Here is a 19,100-nt window from a genome sequence, read left to right as displayed (position 1 = left end):
CGAAGGCAGTGCCACGCAGTTTCAAACCTGATTGCAAGTGGCGGCTGCTGTGAGTCGGAAACCTAAACTGAACTTTAATGTCATCCGACAAGGAATAAGTTAAACATTCACATCTGCATAAAAATTCACAGAAGGCACGCTCCGAGCATATGACCGTAAAAGCAGATTTAAAGTAGCAGCTGTGTTTTTCTCTCGGCTGCAATCTACGCCCATGAGCGATGCAGAGCAAGCATGCTTGGAAATGAAGTTCAATGTTTATTTTTAGGAGTGTTTTAGGTGTTTAGGTTGAGGAAGGTATATAACAGACTGTGAAATATTCTACAGGCAAATTAAATTAAGACTTAGAAAGCACAAACAGACAATTGGAACTGAAGCAGGAAAACAGTTACAGAATGAGGCATAGTTCTGAGTAAGAAGAGTACAGAGAAGGGGACATTTCAAAACTGAGTATTTGAACATCATTTGAATTTAGTCTGAGGAGCAGTTTTATTTTCAATCTGAAAAGTAAAGGTTCAATACAAAAAGCTTCACGACAATTTGCTGACAGGCTGGGAAGAAACTGTAGAATTGTTTTGAAGCTTTTCCTCCTGGCGATTTGCGGAGGACACAGGTACACAGTGTTCATTTGAAGTTTAATTTTCATTGAACATTTTATGCATGTATAGAAAAGTAACCTTTTTACCACCTATGCAGGGAGCAAGCCAAGAAGCAAGAAGAGCTCCAGTGACATTTATTCTGTCCCATTTCCCCTTTCCCCCTCTGGCTGAACTGATCTCCACTGTGTAAAAGTAGGTGGGGCCCTGAACAGCTAGCGAGGGACTGTGGGGCCTAGCAGCTTCTACAGTAGGACTTGAAGACATGACAGAATGAAAGGCCCAAGGTGATTTTTCTGTCCGAGCTGCTATGGACCCCACAGGTCTCTCACTTAGCGCGTTAGGGGAGATTTTGTCTGAAATTAGACAGTTCAGGGCAATCAGGAATGAAAATAATGAGGCCTTTTGGCTTGCTGAAAGTGGAGCAGGGCAGGCAATTGTGGGGGCAGTTGTTGGGCCGTTACCAGAGTGCTATGAAGAGTTTTGGAGTGTTTTTGACGAGGTGGTGGCAGGGGAATTGCCACCCCATCGGACATATGACTGTAAAATTGACTTGGAGGCTGGGGCATCCATACCTTGTAGTCGGGTTTACGCGCTTACAGAAAAGGAAAATGAACATCTCAAGTCTTATCGCGAAGAAAATCTGGCCAAGGGGATCATTAAACCCTCTGTCTCCTGCAGCTTCGCCACTCTTTTGTCCCAAAGAAGAATAAAACCCTGAGAACTTGCATTGACTACCGAACCCTAAATTGTATTACAATCAAGAACCGTTATCCTCTTCCTCAAATTTCTGTCATGCTTAATTAGATTCAAAGAGCTAACATTTTCACCAAATGAGATCTTCGGGGGCGTATCATCTCATTCGGGTGCATGAAGGTGACAAATGGAAAACCTCTTTCATGACAACATTTGGTTTATTTGAGTATCTTGTCATGCCCTTTGGTATGTGCAATGCCCCAGCAGCATTTCAATTTTTTATCAGAGGTCCTCAGAGAATTTTTGGACATTTTGGACATCTTTGTTACAGTTTACATCAATGACTTCTTAATCTTCTCACAGGATAAAGTTTTGCACCAAAAACATGTGAAGAGAGTACTACGGAAATTGCGTGACAACAACCTTTTTGCGAAGTTGGAGAAGTCTCAGTTTCACGCTAAGGAAATTGAATTTTTAGAATTTGTGATTAGCCCTCAAGGTTTCGAAATGGATATGCGTAAGGTTCAAGCTGTTTCCAATTGGCCGTCTCCAACTTGTTTGAAGGAGTTGCAAAGCTTTCTGAGGTTTGCAAACTTTTATCGTCGTTTTATAAAATATTTTTCGTTGAAGGTGGCACCAATCACTAAGTAACTGCAAAAAGGAGTGAAATTTGAATGGTCTGAGCAGGACGAAATGGCATTTCGGGATTTAAAGAAGAATTTTACAGCGGCTCCGATTTTGCTTCATTTAGATCTGACTCGACCATTTTATTTGGAAGCTGATGCATCAAATGTTGAGGTGGGGGCTGTATTGTCCCAAAGACATCAGGTGTCTGGACAGCAGCATCCAGTGGCTTTTTTCTCCAAAAAATTGTATCCTGCAGAAATTAACCATTACTGACCGTGAACTTTTGGCCATCAAAAAGGCGTTTCAGGAATGGAGACATATCTTTTGGGGGCTTGACACACTGTGACCGGTCTTACGGATCACAGAAATGTTTTTTTTTTTAAGTCCGCTAGGACTCTTATTCCATGCCAACTCAAATGGTCTTTATTTGTCTCTGAGTTTCATTTTGTCATCACTTTTAAACCAGGACGACAAAATGGAAAGGCAGATGCTCTCTTGCGACAGTTTCCTAGAAGTCTTAAGGAGAAGGAAGACTTGACGGCACCAGTTTTGAGAGCTGAACACTTTGCTGTGGTAGTGTTGACAGAAATTGGTTTTCGGAGATTTGATTAGACAACAGATGTCGTAAGATCAAATGCTAGAATGGGTTGGAAAAGACCCCACAAGGAGAATTCAAGAGGGTCTACCGAAGGTCGATGAACAACTTTACTTACCCAGTTCGGATATTCGAGAGATTGCTTTAAAAGAGTGTCATGAGACAAAATTAGCGGGTCATCCAGGCTATCGGGAGACTCTTGAGCTTGTTCAATGGAATTTTTGGTGGGAAGGAATGAGGACTGATGTATTGAATTTTGTAAGAACCTGCAAGGTATGGGCACAAGCCAAAGGTGAGCATGTGAAGTCTTCTGGTTATTTGAATCCTCTACCTGTTCCACCGCGTCCCTGACATACCATTTCTCTAGACTTTATTGTGGATTTGCTTGAAGATCAGGGATGTCGGTCTATTTTGGTAGTGGTGGAGGCTGGGCATTTCATTCCTATGAAGGGAGTGGTTACTGCAGCCAGTTTAGCTAGTGTCTTTTTTCAGAATGTGGTCAAGTTTAAAGAGTTGGAATGGTAATAACTCTATCATCTGCTTATCAACCGCAATCCAATGGTCTCACGGAAAGAGTAAATCAGGAGCTTGAGAAATATTTAAGGTGTTTTTTTACTTTCAAATCAAGGTTGGGTTGATTTTGTTTGGTTGGCCGAATTTAGCTACAATAATGTTTCCAAAGATTCCACTTGGATGACTCCCTTTTGCTGAATTCAAGGTTAACATCCCCGATTTTTGAGGGCAGAAGCTTCTCTTGAGGATTCTTGTCCTCAGGTGGGAGACAGAATTCAAGTTATGAGGAAGAATTTGGAACAAGGACAACATGCTTTGGTAGCTAGCAAAGGAACTATGAAGAGATTTGCTGATCGACATAGAGGAAGGAGGAGATCAGACCAGGTGGCCGATAGATAGTAGCCATAGTAAAGGAATGGCTAGGAGAGAGAGAGCCTGCAGACGAGGCATTCGAAAGAGGAGTAGGCCTGCGTAGGAATGACAGAGGCAGGAGTCCACCCGGGGAAGATCAGGGCTACACCCCCTCTGGAATGGTTGGACCTGGGTGCAGAGAGGATCTTGTAGCTGTCGGGAGGAGAGTATCAAACCTCGTGACAGAGCTGGCAGTGAACCGTGTCTCGGTGAGACTGAGGACATTGAGTTCAAGTTCCTCCAGAAGGCGGCAGATGTCGGAAGAGTGTTTGACAGCTGAGTGAAAGTTAAGCGTGGTACTATGCATCCTTGAAAGACTTCCGAGGAGGGGTACAAATCAGATGTATGCCCTACAGATGTGTAGAAGAAGCGTGAGGGGGTTGGGGACAGAAAGGGAAGTAGGAGAGGGCAAGGTAGCCAAGGAGGAGGCAGCAGGGGGAGGCGAGGAAGCCATGGAGGGGGGGGGGAGAGGGGACAGCAGGAGAAGAAAGGAAATTGTTGAGGCGCGGGAAGCATCTATCAAAGAGGAGAAGGTTGGCCTGAGGGCCTTGGACCAAGACAGTAGCATTCAAATAAAAATTGATGACCTTAGAGGAGTGGAAGGTGTCGAGGAGGGCCTCCCACCGGGTGCCACCATTAATGCGGGAGGAGGAGAAGGGGGCGAGCACAGAAACCATATGTAGGGTCCATAGGTCTGACGAAGGAACGACAAAGAGGATGTTGGTGAAGGTTTGCCTGGAGGAGGCACTGGTATAGGTGTCGGCGATAAGGAGTCCTGGGCTGGAGACCAGGATATCCTTTTTAAACTTCTTCCTACCAGATTTAGTGAGGAAAGCAGGATAGTCAATAAAGAAGCAGTTAGAAAAGATAGGAGAGACAGAGAGCACCATAGAACAGCTAGGGATAGGGAGAAGGGGAAGGAGAGGGGAGGGGAGAACACTAGGGAAGGACACACGGCAGAGTGCAGGCAGACGAAACAGAGGGGAGAGGGTTGAACAAGACGACAGATGCTCAGATTTACGAGACTATCACAATGCAATTTTAAAAACATAATTACACATGTCGGGAGGAATGCAAAACTACATTATTGAAATTCACATCCTAGACTACAGTATTTATGACCCATGTAAGGGTGAGTATGTTATCTGTGGCTAGTGCAAATATATTCCTTAGATGTGGATCATAGTCGGACAAATGTTCTCTTAAGCTGTGGGGTTGCTTTGTTTAGTTCCAGTGTGTGAAAGTATATTTCACTTGAAATTGGTATAAGGATTTGATTGGACTGCCTTTCTATCCGTAGATTCCTCATCAGATAGATTACGGTAGACGGGGGGCGTAGTGGACTTGGACTTGGCCGTCGATCCGTCCTGATTCGGTGCTCGATCGTCGGCTCCGGGTGTGATGTGGCGTCTTATATATACTGTGTCACTACACCCTGTACCTCAGTTCATGCACCCCCTGCACGAGCACGGCCGCTGCAGAGGAAAATGGCAAGAAAGGAAGGCCAAACAGCCAATAGAGGGTTAGAAAACAAGGGTCCCCATAGAGATACGTCGAATTTGCAGAAAACCCTTACTATTTATAACTAGAATTGTACTTTTATAACTAGTCAGTGGTTTCTAAGCGTGGTATCAGGATTCAAACCTGTGTTGCGCTGCATTTTCTTCCTTCCACGACAAACATGTTGCCCCTGAGCTATCCTTCCTCGCCCTACTACTAAGACAGAGTGAGAGAGGTATGCGGCTTGTTAGCCATAAAAGCATCCGACTCTGGGACCATCATTGTGTCTCCCCTCTCCCGAGAACAGGCATACACCAACTGCTAACGCTTTCTGAGCGGGGAGGGATGGGAGCAGTGATGAGTAATCTGTGGGAGAAGAATCCATAGAAAGAACATTACAGTGAGTAATTTCTCCTTCAATGGATTGCCTTTCTCCTGCAAATTCCTCATCTGATACTCCCAAAGCAGTGGGACAACGGAGGCGGGCAGAAAGCTCATTGCAAAAGATTTTGCAACAACGCCCTACTAAAGCGAGTGTCAGCCCCACGGGCAATGTCCAGGCTACAGTGCCTCGTAAACCTATGGAGGACCAGGCTGCCACCTGGCAGATGTCCCTAACTGGAACCCCCTTTGCTGGGCTATAGATTCAGAGACCCCTCTGGTTATGCTAGGAGACAATTCTTTGCCTGCGGATTGGTAGCATTCTGTAATAGATAGTATGATCCATCGCAAAAGTGCCTGCTTGGTCACAGCCAGACCATTTCTGGTCTGTTTTCCTATATTCCACTGTCCTTGCCACATAGAAACATAAGGCCCTCTTTGGGTCCAGCCAGTGGAAGCACACCCCTTCTTTGGAGGGGCACGAAGGTGGGTAGAACACAGGCAGATCTATCGCCTGAGAAAGATAGAATTCTGACTCCACCTTTGGTAGACACCCCGGTTTAAACCTTAAACAAAACCTTTTTGCAGAAAAACCATAGAAATGGGGATTTGCAGCAAAGGGCCTGCAACTCGCTGACTGCCTGGCCGAAGTGATGGCAACCAAAAAGCCTGTTTCAATGTAAGCAGCCACAAGGAACAAGAGTGCAATGGCTCAAAGGGAGCCGTCATCAGAAAGGTGAGAACCTTTTGTTGTCTCAGATTGGGATTTGAACCTGGAACAGGCAGAAACCTATTCAGAAGCCCTTCAGGAATTGGGCCGTAACCAGCATTGTGGAAAAAAAGAATCTTGATCCGGAGACCTCTTGAACATAGACAAAGCCGCCAAGTGTCATTTGACTGTGGTGACTTGAACTTCTTCACTGTTGTGGTGGGGCAAGAGATGGGGTCAATCTTGTGTTCCCTGCACCACGCCTCGAATCTTCTCCACCTGCATGCGTACAGAGATCTTGTAGATGGTCTGTGTGCAGCCAGCAATACCCAGAGCACCCCCTGAGAGAGGTCCCAGTCATATATCATCCTCTCAAGAGCCACGCATATAGGTTGAGGGATTGAAGATCCGAGTACCATGTCCTCCTCGCCCAATCTGCAGCGATCAAAATCATGGTTGCTCTCAACCTCCTGGGAACCGAAGGAATGACAGGAAACGGAGGGGAGAGGGAAGTTTCAATCCACCAGAAACACACCCCATAGCGCACCAGTCGCTGGGAATTCCCTCAAGCAAAATTCCTCTTGGACTCGGTGGCAAACTTCTCCACTGTTGGGTTACCCCCGAGAGAGAAGACCTCCTCTAGGACTTCCTGCCACACTTCCAACTCGTGCGAGACCATTCCCTCCCTGCTCTGAGCATCCACCCAGCTGTTCTCTGTCTCCGGCAGATCAACTGCTGAAACCAAGATATGCTTCTATAACAGCCAGAACGAAGGCTGCATCACCTCTCTGCAGAGGGCGAGGGAGTGCACACCACCCTGCATGGTTCAGGTAGTGCATGACCACCGTATTGTTTATCAAGATCAGGACATGCTTCCCCTTCAGAGACGGAACGAACACCCTTAGGGCTAACCTGCTGGCTCGCAACTCCAGCCTGTTGATGGGCCACCTGGCTTCTATCGCTGACCACGGGCCGCTCACCTGCCTATCTTTGCACCCAACCTTTCAAGAACTCATCTGAGGCTACAAAGACCAGAAGGTTTCCCCTGCTAGTAAATTGCTGCTGTTGGCCCACCAAGAAAGGTAGTTGACCACAGACCTGAACACTCGGAGGGCGTCCTTCAGGATTCCGAGGTACTGGGACCACTGGACTCGCAGGAACAATTGTAATGATTTCATTCGCAGCCTGGCCTCTGGCACTGCAAAAAAACAGGAGCCCATGAGACCTAACAAACGGAGGAAGGAAGCCACTGGTAAGGTGACCTGGTTCTGGAACAGACGCACCATCTGCGCAATGCTGAGTACTCTCTCCTCGGGCGGGGAAGCCTTCCCTCCCTGAGTCTCTTGGACTGCCCTGATGAATTGGAGCCTCTGAACTGGTGTTGTATGGGTCTTCTGCAAGTTCAGATAGAGGCCCAGCCTGTGGAGTAGTGAACATGTGTCTCCGAGGTAGGACAGGACCTGCTCTGCCGACCTCCTTGGATAAACCAATCGTCCAAGTACAGAATATGTCGAACCTGGATCTCCTGAGGTGAGCTGCGACTACTGCCATGAGCTTGGTGAAGACCCTTGGAGCGGAGGTCACCCAAAAGGGGGGCACCTTGAACTGGTAGTGCTTGTCCCTTAGGAGGAACCTCAGGAACTTCCTGTGCTTTTGGTGTATCGCCACATGGAAATAAGCTTCCTGGAGGTCTGTTGACACCAACCAGTCCGGTAATTCAAGAGCGTGGAGAATCCCCAAGATGGATGGGAGACCTCTCCCCTTTTTGGGTACCAGGAAATACCGGTAATACCAACAGTCCTCTCTGCTCGGTTGGTACCTCTTCCACATCACCCTTGAACAACAGGGATCGCAGGTCTTCCTGGAGCTCCTCTTCCAGCTGGCATGGAGGTGGTGGCTGTATGCCTGGAGGCTTTCTCAAGAAGGACAGACAATAACCCCACTGCACCAGTTCGTGGGCCCAGGCGTCGGAGGTTATCCCCCGCCATTAGCGTCAATGCTCGGACAACCGTCCTCCAACCGGTGAGTTGTGGGAGGGGAAAATCAAAGCGGCTTGGAGGATGGAGACGGCACTACCTGCTGACCCCTGGAAGCCCCCCTGCCCCTTCTGGAGCACGAGAAACTCTTCTGCCCCTGCCTGGCCTGCGGGAGCTGCGTCTTCCTGCCATAAGGGACGTACCGCCTATAGTCTTTGCCCCCTAGAAGCAAAGCTGACGGCAGGTTTGGCTGGCTGCGCAACTAAGCTGAGCGATTTTGCTACAAGCTTGGACTCCTTGAACTTCTCAAAGGAGTCGTCAGCCTTTGGGCCGAAGAGGTATTCCCCATCAAAGGTCATGTCCAGCAGCCTACTCTGGACATTAGGGGAAAACCCTGAGGAGCACTGGTAGGCCTGTCTCCTAAGTACCATAGCTGATCTCATTGACCGGCCAATGCAATCCGCCACGTCCAGGCCCATTTGCAGGGACTGCCTGGCTGCCTCTTTCCCGTCATCCATCAGTTGCATGAACCCGTCCCATAACTCCCCTTCAGGGATGTACTGGGCTGCATGCTCAACAGCCTTCCATTGGCCAAAAGGATATTTTGCAAAACTGCACAAAACATTACTAGCCTTCAAGACCATGCTCCTGGAGAAGATGTTTTTTGCAACAATATCTTCTTGCCCTCCCTGTCAAGTGGCAGATTGGCAGTGGATGAAGCTGCTGTGGTGGATACTGTTGTCGCCTGAACCACTATCCCCTCTGGAGAAAGGTGAGAGGAAAGAAACCACAATCCCCCGTTTCCGGCCTGTACTTACTGGTCAAGTTGGAATGGACTGGGGGGTGTTAGAGCAGTGCTGTTGCCACAAGGAGGCGACTGGGTCAGCTATAGTCTGGGTCAGTGGCATGTTCTCTCCGTGGTGGGACTTCCGTCCAAGTTATTTGTATGCTTGGACCGGTACAGGGAAGCATTCAGTCTGAGTGTCAACCACCCTGTCCACAAGTGATCTAAATTTGGCAGGGGTATTAGCTTATGGCTGAGTTTGCAACTTAACATCCGGAGATGTATCTAGCCCACTAGTGTCGTGCAGCGGCAGGGCTAGGAGGTCTGCATGATCAAAATAATACTCCACCTGCCCCTTAATATATGGGGTCAATGTCGCCCTGTTAGTCCCGGCCATTGGCACTGAAAATCTGCGCCATGGACCTGAAAGAAAATCATATCGAGAAAGCAGACGAAGGATCGGTCGCCGATGGTTGGCGTCGAGGGCTTGTCCTTTGATGTCAAAGTAGTAACTTTCCGTGTCGGCCAAACCTTGGGCACTGACGGCGCGTCGAGGAGGCTCGTGGGGAAATTCGTGTCATTGAAGGCTTGCTCGCCTTCTTCAGCACTGAGCCTAAATGCTCTCCTGGGGTCGGGATCACTGAGCGCTACTGAAGCCTTTGGGGCCTGCTGTTTTGGGGCTCCCCCACACCCACAGCTGCCTTCTCGAACATCGCTAGCATTTATGACTTAGTCCTCCCACACTTGCCTAGACGTCAGCCTTGCCGACGACTTACCCCGTTCTGACGATGAGCTGGAGTAGTGTCGGTGACGCCTCCTTCTTTTTGTGAGAGGACGAAGATGCGTGGCTCCGTGAGTGGGACCTTTTCTTCGCCTTGCGCTAATGCACGCTCTCCTTCTCAGGTGTGGGATCCTCTGTTTTGGCTTCTGAAGACCAAATGGTTGACCGCACTGGTGACTTAGACGGGCAGTCGGACAAACACAAGCTTGTCTGCCCGCTCCCGAAGAGACTAAGAGTTAATTTTGCCAGACAATGTGCACCCTTCAGTGTCCTGACCTATGCTGAGACACAACACGCAGTTGTCGTGTGGGTTGCTCACCAACATCTTGGGGCTGCCACCGGAGCAGCGCTTGAACCCTGAAATCCGAGGCACAGACATGGTAGCTTGCGGAAACTAAATTGTACACGATTTGATGAAAAAGCTAGAGTGTAGTCGAAGATTTGAAAGCATTCACTATGTTCCTCAAGAGCAGCGTGCCAAGAACACGGGAAAAAAAAAGAACTGAGGTATCTTCTCTGGCTAGTGCGAATGTAAGCCTTGGATGTGGATTTGTGTCGTGCAAATATTCTCTTGAGCTGTGGAGTTGCTGTGTTTAGTTCCAGTGTGTGAAAGTATATTTCACTTGAAATTAATATAAGAATTTCTTGCACTTCAGAATACTGTCTGATGTTCCATACAAAAGTGAATGAATAAATGTGGAGGTTCAAGCTAGTGGTCCTGATGTGTGATGAATTATCGTGAGGAAGAAAAGGTAGAACAAAAGTACACTTTTTAAGGTTTCATTAGATTGGTTAGCATCTGTTAGGCTGTCTATATAGTGGCTGTCTGTATAGTCTATTGCCTTGCCAAGGAGAAATCTGGTTTTCCCTTCGCTGCTCTGGATTCAAGGTGCTTTGGCATTTTCCTTCTCTTCCTCTTCCCAATATGCACTGTTTTCTTTAGTTTACCCAGACTCAACCTTGTGGTTGTAAATGCTGTGGGATTTTACTTGAACTCCTAGCATGCAGCAATTTCCTTTGTCAGCAGTGCACCACTATTAGCCAAGAGGTGTTTGTCCATGGTGTGGATTTGCAAAGATGCCCACATTCTGGACAGTTGGTCGGAAGTGTATGGGATGTCCATTTTGAAAACCTTTTTTGGTTTCGGAATTCAGTTCTGAGTATGATAAAAGCATTGAATGTGTATGGCAGACTTGTATGCAGAGTCCAACATCCTATTCCTTGGATTGTTAATCCTAACTAAGATATTTCTGTAGCAGTTGATGTGTCTCTAGGGAGGGTCATACCATGTTGTTTCTTTTTTTTTGCATTGTAAGTGTATATTGTAGAAATAAGAATCTAAAAAAGCATATTTCTTTGTAAAATACATGTTTGTGAGAAATTGCATCAACATGGCCTTTTAAAATCTGATTTTCACATAACATTTCATGTGAGAGGACTGGCTGAAGCTGGGGATGACCTCAATTGTTTAATGTTTTTTGGTGGGTCCTGCTGTCACCAACGTAGTGAATTAAAGTTATTCTTTTAATCAAAATGTATTTGAGCATTGTCCATGTAATCACATGTTAACCTCTGCATGGATTTTCCCTTTTCTGCCCTTTCTTTTCTATCTAGGCGGAAATGGAAAAGAAAATTAGGCAGCGCCTGGAGCTACAGAAAACTTTCCAGGAGCAAATGGCATATAAGCAGATCTTGCTCCAGGCTGAAAAAGAGGAAGAGGAAGCTTTCATGCGAGCCATGATGGCGAAATTTGCAGAGGATGATCGCATTGAGCAAATGAATGCCCAGAAACGACGAATGAAGCAGCTGGAACACAAGAGGGCTGTCGAACAACTTCTCATAGATCGTCGACAGCAATTATTGGCTGATAAAGTAAGATTTAAGTCCTACATTCAAGCAGATTTTCTAGTAAACAGAGCAGAATATTTGTAAGAAATAGTGATGTAAAGAAAATAGGTTTATTGAGAATATGAATTAACGCTGCAATTCTCTTCCATCTCGACCTGTGCATATCCACTTCATCAGGTCTTATCATGCCTATAGAGCAATGCCTACTCATTCGGCTATACTGTTATTGTCCAGGCCACTAAGAAGGATTGCAAATTTGTATCCTCTAACATAGACACCCGGTTGGTTTAATAATCTCAGTATATTTTGTATGTGGGAACTAACCTTAAAATCTGTGTATCAAGAGTGATAGTCAAGTGTTTTTAAACCCTTTATTTCACTATCTATAATCATGAAAAAGACAGCATAAAATGGCATTGATAAAGATAAACATTCCAAGTAGCCTAATCGGGTACATAAGAGAAGACACATTAGCGGTAATTTTTCTATTTGCTTCAACTCTAGCAATTCCAGAGACAGTTTTCAATTCAGCGTAACCAGTACTGTGATGCATTACTGAATAATTCCTTTGTGTGGTCTATGTGATGGGGTCACTAGTATGGTTTTCTTGTTTGCTTTTGTTAGCCAGTAGTGGGCTTAGATTTAGAGGAGTTAAAAAGTCTGTAAATTGAGATTCCCTCATCTGCCCAAGGAACTCATTCTCTGACGCATTCTCACAGGCCTTGCTTGCAGCCTACGTGTTTATTTCCAACGCCTTTCAGTTCTCCATTGCTTCCTTTCTTTTTTCTGAATGTTGTTCACTTTTATCTGAACAAGCATTTTTTCTACTTATCTAATCACAAGTCTTAGAATGTATGTTACACTTGATCTGAGGAAAGGAGGACCTTTGCCTGATGCCTTCTCTTAAGTTACTTAATTTAACAAGTACATGTGCCCTTACGCAGTGCTTAATTTTGAGGTTGCGTTTTGGAAGAGTGATTTATAATGCAGTCATTATAAACAGTAGTAATTAAATATGTTTGAAAATACCTTTTTATAAATTGTTTGTTACAGCTCTTTGTCACGGATACTTAAAATGCTTGCTCAGACTCTTGGTTTTTTTTCCTGTTTGCATTTTTATTTTGTAAAATGTTTGCTAGGACACTATATTTCGCCTTATGCATTGAAACACATTTTGCAAATCTCCTTTGTTGGGGACTTTTGTTAATATCATGTAACTATCAATGTGAAAATAACCCTATTTTATTTTCAAATTTGTTTATTGGCATTAAAATAACCCTATAACATGACAGAATGTCATCTGTGCCATCAGACAGCACAGTGGTTTCCACACTGTCGTCCTCTCTTCTTATGGGAAGCAGTGCCTTCCCAGTTCCAGTAGTTCACTGTTTCACTACTATTGCCTCCTGGCTTTCAATCCTTCTCCCTTTTTTATTTTTGTAGTACGAAAATCCAGCCTGGCATTTACAAATGAGGTAGATTTGATCAGTCGTACCATTTTTGAGAGCCTTGCGTTTTACTTGTTTAAATGTAAAGGACCAGGCTCTTCTTCAGGAATTCTTCAAACTGCCCATCTATGCAGCTAATGATGTTTACTGCAATGTTATCCTTTAACAACTGCTCAGCCTCAGTGCATGCTTATGACCCTTAGTCTACTGCCATTGTTAGGACATTTAAAGGAGTAACAACCGACTAGACAAAACCATCATAAAATCAACAGATTTGTCACAGTAAACAACATTCTTAAAAATGCAAAATCTGAATTTATTTTTCACTGGGCACTTTTACAAAAAATCATAATGTCATTACATACATTAATAAGAACACTTAATTCCACCATTTAAGAACAATTAATCCAACAGTCACAATAAGCTACATAACGACGCTTATTTCAGAAATCCACACTACAATTGTATTATAAAATCCTTTCAATACCTAAAATACCCCTCAAGATAATCCTTAAATACACAGTTGCCTAAAATGTCCTGTATGCTTTCATACCTACAGTTTATCATATCCCCAAGAACTCTACTCCTTTAGATACAAATTAATGATTCCGTAGTCTAAACAAAGCGATGTGAACCGAATCAGATTCAGTGTTCAAACAGTAATCCCAAAAGTGCACAGACCTGATAAACTTGTAACGACTCACAAATTGACCCAAAATAGATGTGTATAGGGGATCCAATATTGTACACTTTGTAAAAACATGTTGTGCTTATTTTGTAATAGACACACACAATACCTTTTGTTCTACAGGGATCCCCATATGGGGACTCTGTATCGTCATAAGAGGTAATTGGTTAATGTGCAGCCAAAGAATAACGTCCCGGACACCCAGAGACAGGCTGCGCAATCAATACAATTGTGTTTTTAAATATGTATGTATAACATTTGCCACATACATATAATACTCCTACGTCCCGTCACCTTTCCTCGATACTTTTGAAACATTCCGTCCTGTGGAACGGGACCGGAGCACTTTTTGTAAAAAAGCATCAAATTGAAAAATGTGTCGTCCTTTTTACACGGGGTACCGCACGCGGCCGTACCCCTGCCCTCTTTAGCTCCGCCCTGCGCATCGCCCTTCAGTCATATTCTCTGCGCAGACAGGGCTGGACGCTCCTGCATCACCGGGAAGACCTTTTTTCTTTCCCATTGTCCTTCTCTCCTTCCCCGGTTCTGCGGTTGCGTAGTCTTCAGTCTATGCCAGATCATTTGGGATTTGTCGCTTGTTCCTCTTGCGAACGTCGTTTCGCTAGGGCGGATCCCCATTCTCTGTTTCTCTCTGTGTCTGGGACCGGATCACCGTTGGGACTCGTGTTTCTACTGCGATTCCCTTTCGGTCCGGGCACTTCAACGTCATCTTCGTCGGTGGGAGAAGATCTTCCAGAAAGTTCCGCCATCGCATTTTCAACTCTTCATCGACAGAAAGAAAAGCGCTCAGTAAGTTCCTTATTTTTTAGGGCAACCCGGCCGGGGGACTCCTTCCTGTGGTCCTCCAGGTCCGGGAGGGACTTCAAAAGCTCTGCTCCCAGGGTTTGTCCTGAGGTGCATTGCAGGCCTAATGGGCGTACCGGGGTTTTCTCCGACGGTTCCTGCAAGGGGCCTGGCGATAACGGATCATGATCCGAGGTTCACCAATCAGGTGCGAATAGCCCACCTAGTTGTGCTGAGGCATTGGGTACTAGAGTTCGCTCCGTGGTCTTCTTGTCAGGAGCTTCCCACACACACTGGAGTGCGCCCTGAGGCCTCTGAGGCTTTCTGTATCAAACCATGGTTCGAGGCCCCTCTCGGGGGAGCTATAAAGACCATACACTGTTCCGTGGTTCCTCTTATTGAGGCTAAGGTTTGTATCAACAGAACTGAGACCTGTTAAGGTCTTGTATGTGAGGTGGATTCCTCAACTTTCCCACTCTCGCAGTGTTACCAGTTCTGTTAAGCGGGCACAGGGAGAGGTCGCCAACCATTTCTCCTCTGTTACCGGCTTGGCCGAGATTCCTCTCTTGGAGGCTAACTCAAAGGGGTCACGACAGAATGTCCAGTAAACATCCCGGCCCCCATAGTATATCTGTTGAGGATCCTTGTGTCAAGGCTAAAGTTTCGATCAAGTCCCCTGACCAGTCTGTGGAATCACCTGCCTCACCCACACATGTGACGCAGTTCTCCTCAGATACTCACAAAATGGCGGGCCTTCCTGCGTGGTTTACGGTGGCCATGTTGGATTCTTCCCTCACACCCACGCTATCGACAATGGGTGCTGGGAGCCTTCTTTTTGGTGGACAACCTGGTCCATGGGACGGTGTGAATCCGTTCCGCCCTCCCTATGACTGGTGCGCTCGGATGCCACTACGGCATACAGTTCTCTTGCTTCTGCCCCACTGATCTATGTAGACCCTATTGGTGGTGGGCCCTCTTGGCAGCCTTCCTCACTACGTTTGTGGGGGTATGCCCCACATGAGCTGCCTCTGGCCATCCCGGTTCCTAAAGTTTCGGCAGAGGATGCCTTTTTTGGGAAGTTTCAGACTCTTATGAACACTGAGCCCATGAGGGCTTACTTTAAAGGCCTTTTAGGGAGATCTACCCTCTGGTGCCGCATCCTGCCCTGGCAGTTCCAGTCACGGCACCTGGTGCTCCAGCAGCGGTACCACCACTACTTCCTAGCCCGCCTCCACCTCTTCCTCCTCTGCCTCCGTTTTCTCCGGTTGACAAGACTCCAGCAGTGCGAGACGTCAATTTGATGCCGGTCGCATCGGAACCAGCGGATCCTGACGTTCTGGACAACCCTTAGGCAGGCCAGGTAGTGAGGACCAGCCCCGCTCTGTCGGAGCATTCCACGACCGGGTTCTGGACATGTCACTCATTGACATACTAGTACCTGAAGCACCCGCTCCGGAGGAAGGGGTGCTTTCGGGGGCGCTCACCTTGTCACCTTGTCTCCACAGAGGCACACCTGCCTGTTCCTTCAGAAGGATGTTCTGGCCAAGGCCTGCAAAGTCTGGGATAAAACCCAAACTGTATCTTTCATATAAATAAGAGAATTGATGCCTGTTACAGGCTTCACACCTCCGAGGAAGTAGCCTTGGTGTCATGTCCGCTCCCTTCCTCGACAGTGGTTGCGGCTGCCACTCTACAATCCAAGCTGGCCTCTGCGACCTCTGGTCCTGCAACTGCGTCAGTCTAAAGCAGAGCTCATTTTGGCGGCAGCGAATATGAAACTGTAGAGGGACTTGGTGGACTTCCAGGAGCTCATTCCTGGGGACAGGCTGGAAGACTTTAAGGGCGGTTTTTCCAGACGATACGGTTTTGGCACAGGATATGCTGGCAGCTTCTGCGCACCATGTCGACACCTCGAGGCCTCACGTTCGGGGTGGACACCTCATCAAGCTTGGCTTCATGCAACTAAGTTTTCGAAGGAGGTCCAAGATGAAGTTCTGGACCTGCCTTTTGATGGCAAAGAGTTGTTTGATTCTTCAACGGGTGACGAGCTTACAAAGACTAAGGCAAGCACGCAAACTGCCAAGTCTCTGTCGGTGCTAGTGAAAGCCCCAGGCAACGCTCAGAGATCTGGATCCCAGTCTCTGTCCTCCTCAGGCTTCAGAGGGTTCCAGGACTGCAGGTCTCATAGGACTGATCCGCCGAGAGGAAACTCCTGTCAGAGACAGCAACGAGGTTGGTTTTTCTCTCGGTCTTCAGCCTCCTCTTCAGGGACAGGTAGTCTATCTGCCAAAAAGTCTGCAAAATGATATTTTTTGGCGTTCACACGAGATTCCGGTGGGAGGACGAGTCTCGTCTCATCTGGAGGCGTGGCAAACCATCACCGAAGACCGATGGGTTTTGTCCATCGCTAGGGCAGGCTTCTGCTTGCCCCTCCCCCCTACCCCACTCTTCAATCCTCCTTTTTCAACAGTCGGGGACGCCCTCCCTCAGAGCCGAGGTCCAGAAGCTTCTAGATCTCAGGGCGGTAGAACCCTTTCCCCTTGTGGAACGAGGGGAGGGCTTCTACTCTTGTCTGTTTACGGTGCCCAACCCCAACCAGGCTGGCCTGAGCACCATTCTAGAACTTTCCCAGTTCAACCTTTCTCTTCCCCAAGAGAAATCCAAGATGATCTTTGCCTGCCAAATAAAGTCCTCTCTTCAGAAGGGCGACTGGCTCAGCGTTGTGGACCTTCAGGACGTGTATATGCATATCCTGATCTGGAGCCTGCATCGGAAATATCTGCAGCTCTCTCTGGGAGAGGAGCACTTCCAATTGAGAGTGCTCCCTTTTGGTCTCAGCTCGGCGCATGCATGTCTTCACAAAGATGTCGGTCATCACGGCTTTTCTACGGCTACAGGGTATTCATGTGTATCCATATTTGGACGACTGGCTTCTGCAAAGCCCCTGTCCAGTGAAGGCCTCAAGCAATCTTCAGTTTCTCCTTCAGTTCCTGTTCGGGCTTGGGCTGTCTGTGAACTGGCGGAAATCCTCAGTGACGATCTCTCAGGAACTGATTTTCCTGGGTTTCGGTTGGAACACGACCGATTGCAGAGTGTACCTGACTGTGGACAGGATGGCAGATCTGTTAACCACAGGTCAGGTTTTCATTCAGTCAGAGAGCATGTCAGCCTGGTGGTTCCAGAGGCTTCTAGGCCTAATGACCTTGTGTGTGCTTGCTCTTCCCCTTGCTCGTCTCAAAATGCGACTCACGTAGATGGCTCTTCAGAGTTCCTGGCTTCAGGCAGTTGACCCGGACACCAAAATGATTCCGGTCCCACCCTGCCTGATGAAAGATCTGCTACGGTGGTCATCTACCAGCAATCTGTCGGTGGGTGCTCTTTTTCAGGAACCCCCCCCTCAAACCACCATTACGTCGGACTCCATCCCTTATCGGGTGGGGCACGACGATGGATCATCTTCAGGTTTTGACTTGTGGTCGCCAAAGGACAGACAATTTCACATAAATTATCTGAACTTCTGGTGATTTTCTTGGCACTCAAAGCCTTCAAGCCAGTGATTGTGAACAAAGTGATCCGCACAGACAATGCAGTATCCATGTTTTACATCAACAAGCAGGTGGGTACCAAGTCACCTCCCCTTGTAAATGTAGCCATTCAGATTTGGGAATGGGACATTCAGCACAATGTTTGGCTGCTGGCTGTGCACATTCCAGGCCAGCTGAATGTGACTGCGGACTCTCTCAGCCAGCAAGCGGTGGTCAGCCACGAGTGGGAGCTGAACACAGAGATCCTCTGACTTTTTCGCCATTGGGGCACTCCAGAAGTGGACCTCTTTGCGACATCATCAAAAAGGAAACTTCCTCTTTATGCTTTTGGGAACGGGCTTGGAGCTTCTTACCTGGGGGATGCTCTCGAGATTCCGTGGTACAACATGAGGGCCTACGCCTTCCCGCCTCTTCCTCTGATTCACTGGGTGCAATGCAAGCTCAGGAACATGACTTATTAACTATTCTGTTCATAGCCCCGTGGTGGCCAGCCAGATTCTGTTTTTTGGAATTTCAGCATCTGTCGGTCTGCTCACCGATCAGGCTTACACTGATTCCCGACCTGCTTCACCAGAGCGATCAGCAGATGTGGCAGCCCTGCCCACAATCATTCAGCTTGGCAGCCTGGTGCCAGAGTTCAAATCTTTAGATATGTGCATTATCCCGGCGGCTAGAAAACCTTCAACAAGGTCTCAGCATAGGAGCAAATGGCTCAGTTCTGTCACTGGTTTTTAGCAAAGCAGCTGGACCCCAGAGAAGCTACCATCGACACGGTCCTGTCATTCGTTTCTCATCTGGCAACTTCATGCATACATTAAGGACTTATTTGTCGGCTATCGCCGCTTACCTGTCCATGGACTCTTGCTCTTTTTCACTGACAAACCCCGTCATTAAAAGACACTTTTCAGGTCTATTGCATCTTTATCCACTTGTGCCCAACCCGCATCCAAAGTGGGAACTGAATGTGGTCCTCGCTGTATTATGCCATAAACCTTTTGAGCCCATGCCTACGGTGGACTTGAAGTTTCTTTCGTGGAAAATGGCTTTTCTGATTGCGGTGACTTCGGCAAGGCGTGTAAGTGAGCTTCAGGCCTTGTCGGCAGAACATCCATTCCTCACCTTTCACAAGGCTATGGTTGTCCTCTGGACCAATCCTTCTTTCCTTCCAAAGTTGGTGTCAGATTTTCATCGAACCAATCTA

General features: G+C 47.1%; 1 protein-coding gene across 1 annotated transcript in view; it reads left to right on the top strand.

The window, feature by feature from the left end:
• The window catches only part of MNS1 (meiosis specific nuclear structural 1), a 498,937-nt gene that overhangs the window by 414,637 nt on the left and 65,200 nt on the right, over nt 1-19,100 (top strand). Inside the window, exon 8 of the mRNA XM_069624891.1 lies at nt 11,181-11,438. Coding sequence (XP_069480992.1) covers nt 11,181-11,438 — 258 coding nt within the window. The remainder of the gene's footprint in view (nt 1-11,180; nt 11,439-19,100) is intronic.

Source organism: Ambystoma mexicanum, chromosome 11 (genome assembly GCF_040938575.1).
Source record: "Ambystoma mexicanum isolate Mex_15411 chromosome 11, UKY_AmexF1_1, whole genome shotgun sequence".
Taxonomy (NCBI): Eukaryota; Metazoa; Chordata; class Amphibia; order Caudata; family Ambystomatidae; genus Ambystoma; species Ambystoma mexicanum.
The sequence above is the reverse complement of the archived record's forward strand: the minus strand, read 5'-3'. Positions and strand labels throughout refer to the sequence as shown.